The 2,976-nt window shown below is 32.5% G+C and overlaps 1 protein-coding gene across 5 annotated transcripts in view; it reads left to right on the forward strand.

Moving 5' to 3' along the window:
* SYNJ1 (synaptojanin 1) overlaps positions 1–2,976 on the forward strand; it is an 86,173-nt gene that overhangs the window by 49,085 nt on the left and 34,112 nt on the right. For all 5 annotated transcript variants that reach the window (XM_023519722.1, XM_023519723.1, XM_011373841.2 and 2 more), the window contains exons 13-14: positions 1–190; positions 2,328–2,412. In XM_023519722.1, coding sequence (XP_023375490.1) covers positions 1–190; positions 2,328–2,412 — 275 coding nt within the window. The remainder of the gene's footprint in view (positions 191–2,327; positions 2,413–2,976) is intronic.

The following is a 2,976-nucleotide window of genomic DNA, read 5'->3' on the forward strand; positions in this document are numbered from 1 at the left end:
TCTTCTAAAGTACTAAAGAGCATGTGTGAGAATTTCTACAAGTATTCAAAGCCCAAGAAAATTCGAGTATGTGTTGGAACCTGGAATGTGAATGGTGGGAAGCAGTTTCGCAGTATAGCTTTTAAGAATCAGACACTCACCGACTGGCTTCTTGATGCACCCAAGTTAGCTGGGATCCAGGAGTTTCAAGGTGAGTTTTTTATAATAGTGGATTTAATTAATTAATTCTGACTGTGATTTATGAATCTAGAAAACAGTGTAGCACTTCACAATATGCATTGCTTTCTAAAAGAAGCTTCGATTTATAAATTTGAGGGCCAGCTTTTTTATAGATCAAATCTGTTAAAAGGTTACATCCTTTTTATTTCTAGATCTTTTTTTTCTACTTCATAAAAAAATATTAATGGTAAAATAAGATCTTTTCCTTTGATATTCTCAGGAAATTAGGATTCATACATAAATAGATATCTTTAAAGGCAGCCACACATATAAGAATAATCAGTTCTGTTTTTATTCTTTTAACCTGGCACAAAGCAAGCTTATTTTGTAATTGATAATTTGAGTTTCAGTTTTCAAACCTAGTGCCACTTTTCAAATCTAGTCCTCTGTTTAGTTACTAAAATATGAAATATTCAGTGTGGATCATAAGCCGTCTTACAAAACTTATAACATTTGTTGGTACTTTCTAACCTAACAGTACCGCTCTATTCCTGCAAAAAATTGGTTGTCATTCAATTTGGGTACTCTGCCACCACATTATTAATAGCCAAAACCAAACATTAAAAGCATAAGGATGCTTTTATTAAGATTTGATTAGAATCATGAATTCCAGGCTGCTTCCTTTTTTAAAGTCAACTTTAATTTTCTTTTTAAAATGGTGCACATTTACCAAGTATTGTATATGAAGGTGGTATGCATAGGAAATTATGTGAGATACAAATTTTACTTTTTTTAGTTATCTTTAATCATCACATCTTAAACCGTGGAGTTTTTCCCAAACTTTTATTAAAATGTCCTTTTTCACATTTTACATTGAACCTAACTTGAAGTCCTTGAGGCGTAGTTGTAGTAAAATTACACCTGTTGTAATTATTTTACACCTGTTCATTTAATCCTTATAACAGCTCTACTACTTAGATACTGTTATTATTATTGATAATAATACTTACAATTGATAAGTGCTGGGCTTTGTAAGTATTTTACAAATTGTAAGTATTTTACACCTGTTCATTTAATCCTTATAACAGCTCTACTACTTAGATACTGTTATTATTATTCCAATTTCACAGAAGAGGAAACTTAGACACAGTAAGGGAAGTGACCTGTCCAAGGTCATGCAGCTGGTAGTGTAATGGCAAAACTGGAACTTGACCTCAGGCAGTTTGGTTCCAGAGTCTTTGTGCCACATTTTATGTGTGAACTTGAGCAAGTGGCTAGTTCTTCAGAGCCTCAGTTTCATGTCTGTAAATAAATGGCAAAAATAATTTGTCTCATAAGGTATTTTTGTGATTATTAAATGAGATGATGTATGTATAAGCCTTGTATATAATAGCAGTAACTAAACATTTTAATTTTTTTTCTCGGTACTAGTTCATAGTATTTACAGGTTATTTCTATCTGTGTATCCTCATTCCTGAATACTTAGGCTACCCAAGGTCCCCTGGGCTGTTTATCTAGAGCAGCTTCTGTTCTTAGTACTTGTCAACTAGTAGAAAATTAATAGCTAGCATGGAGGGGCATGTCTTCACCACTGAATCTCTTATAGTTTCCCTTGATTCCTTCCGCCTAGGAAATAGCAAAAAGAACAAGCCTGTGGTTTTCAAATTTGAATGTGAAAAATCTCTCCCAACTGTTATCTCTAATTTGAGGTGGTTTCTCAACCACCTCACTTTATTGTTCGAGTCTTTTCTGGAGATTTCTCAACCACCTCACTTTATTGTTCGAGTCTTTTCTGGAGATTTCCTTTACCTCTCCAGTTTTGATTCACTTCTTCCTTTTAGAAGTGGCTCGTTTCTCTGTTGTCCATGGTTTAAACTTTAGCAAGAATTCTTTCAAAATGATTCCTGAAAGGACCTAAGGATCGTCTGGAATAACAACTTTAAAGAAGCAAAACTTAGGACTCCTGAATGAAGTGTAAATTTAAAGTAATTGTGTCTCACTCATGGGGTTTTGCCTTTAATTTGAATCTGGTGAAATTTAAAACACAAAAATGGATTTTTGTGAGGTCTGGTATTGATCTTAGTTGTTGACACAAGGCAGGGAGGAGAGAAGGAAGGGTGCCATTTGACTAAGGCTGTATTTTAAAAGTCTTTCTTGGACGCTTATAGATAAAAGAAGCAAGCCAACTGATATATTTGCAATTGGTTTTGAAGAAATGGTAGAGTTGAATGCTGGAAACATTGTAAATGCAAGGTAAGCATTAACAACAAAAAACAACATGGGAAATTTTCTAGTTCCAGGTCATGGAGGGCAGATAACTAAGTAGTTGTTAAAAGAGGAGAAGCTGAGATAATATATGTAAAGGTCCTTTTTAAACTGTAAAATAGGAGTTCTCAAACTTTGGTTTCAGGATCTTTTTATACTCTTGAAAATATTGAAAATCTTAAAGAACTTTCTATAGGTTATATCTCTCGATATTTATCAGATTGGAAATTGAAAACAATTTAAAAACATTTAATTGATTTTAAAATAACAATAAAAAGCCCATTATATGTTAACATGTAGAACATTTTTTTTTCCTGAAAAGTAATCATTTTCCTAAACAAAAATTTACTGAGAAGGATGACTTTTTTTTTTAGGTTTTTATAGAGGTCTGTAATATCAGACTTATGACAGCTGGATTCTCACATCTAGATTTGCATTAGTCTATTGTAATATGTTGTTCTGGTTGAAGTATATGAAGAAATCACATTAAAAATAGTTAGTTGGAAATGAAATTATTTTAATAGCCTTTTAAGATAATTTCTTCTCTTAAGA

This window comes from Pteropus vampyrus, unplaced genomic scaffold (genome assembly GCF_000151845.1).
Source record: "Pteropus vampyrus isolate Shadow unplaced genomic scaffold, Pvam_2.0 Scaffold233, whole genome shotgun sequence".
In the NCBI taxonomy this organism is placed as follows: domain Eukaryota; kingdom Metazoa; phylum Chordata; class Mammalia; order Chiroptera; family Pteropodidae; genus Pteropus; species Pteropus vampyrus.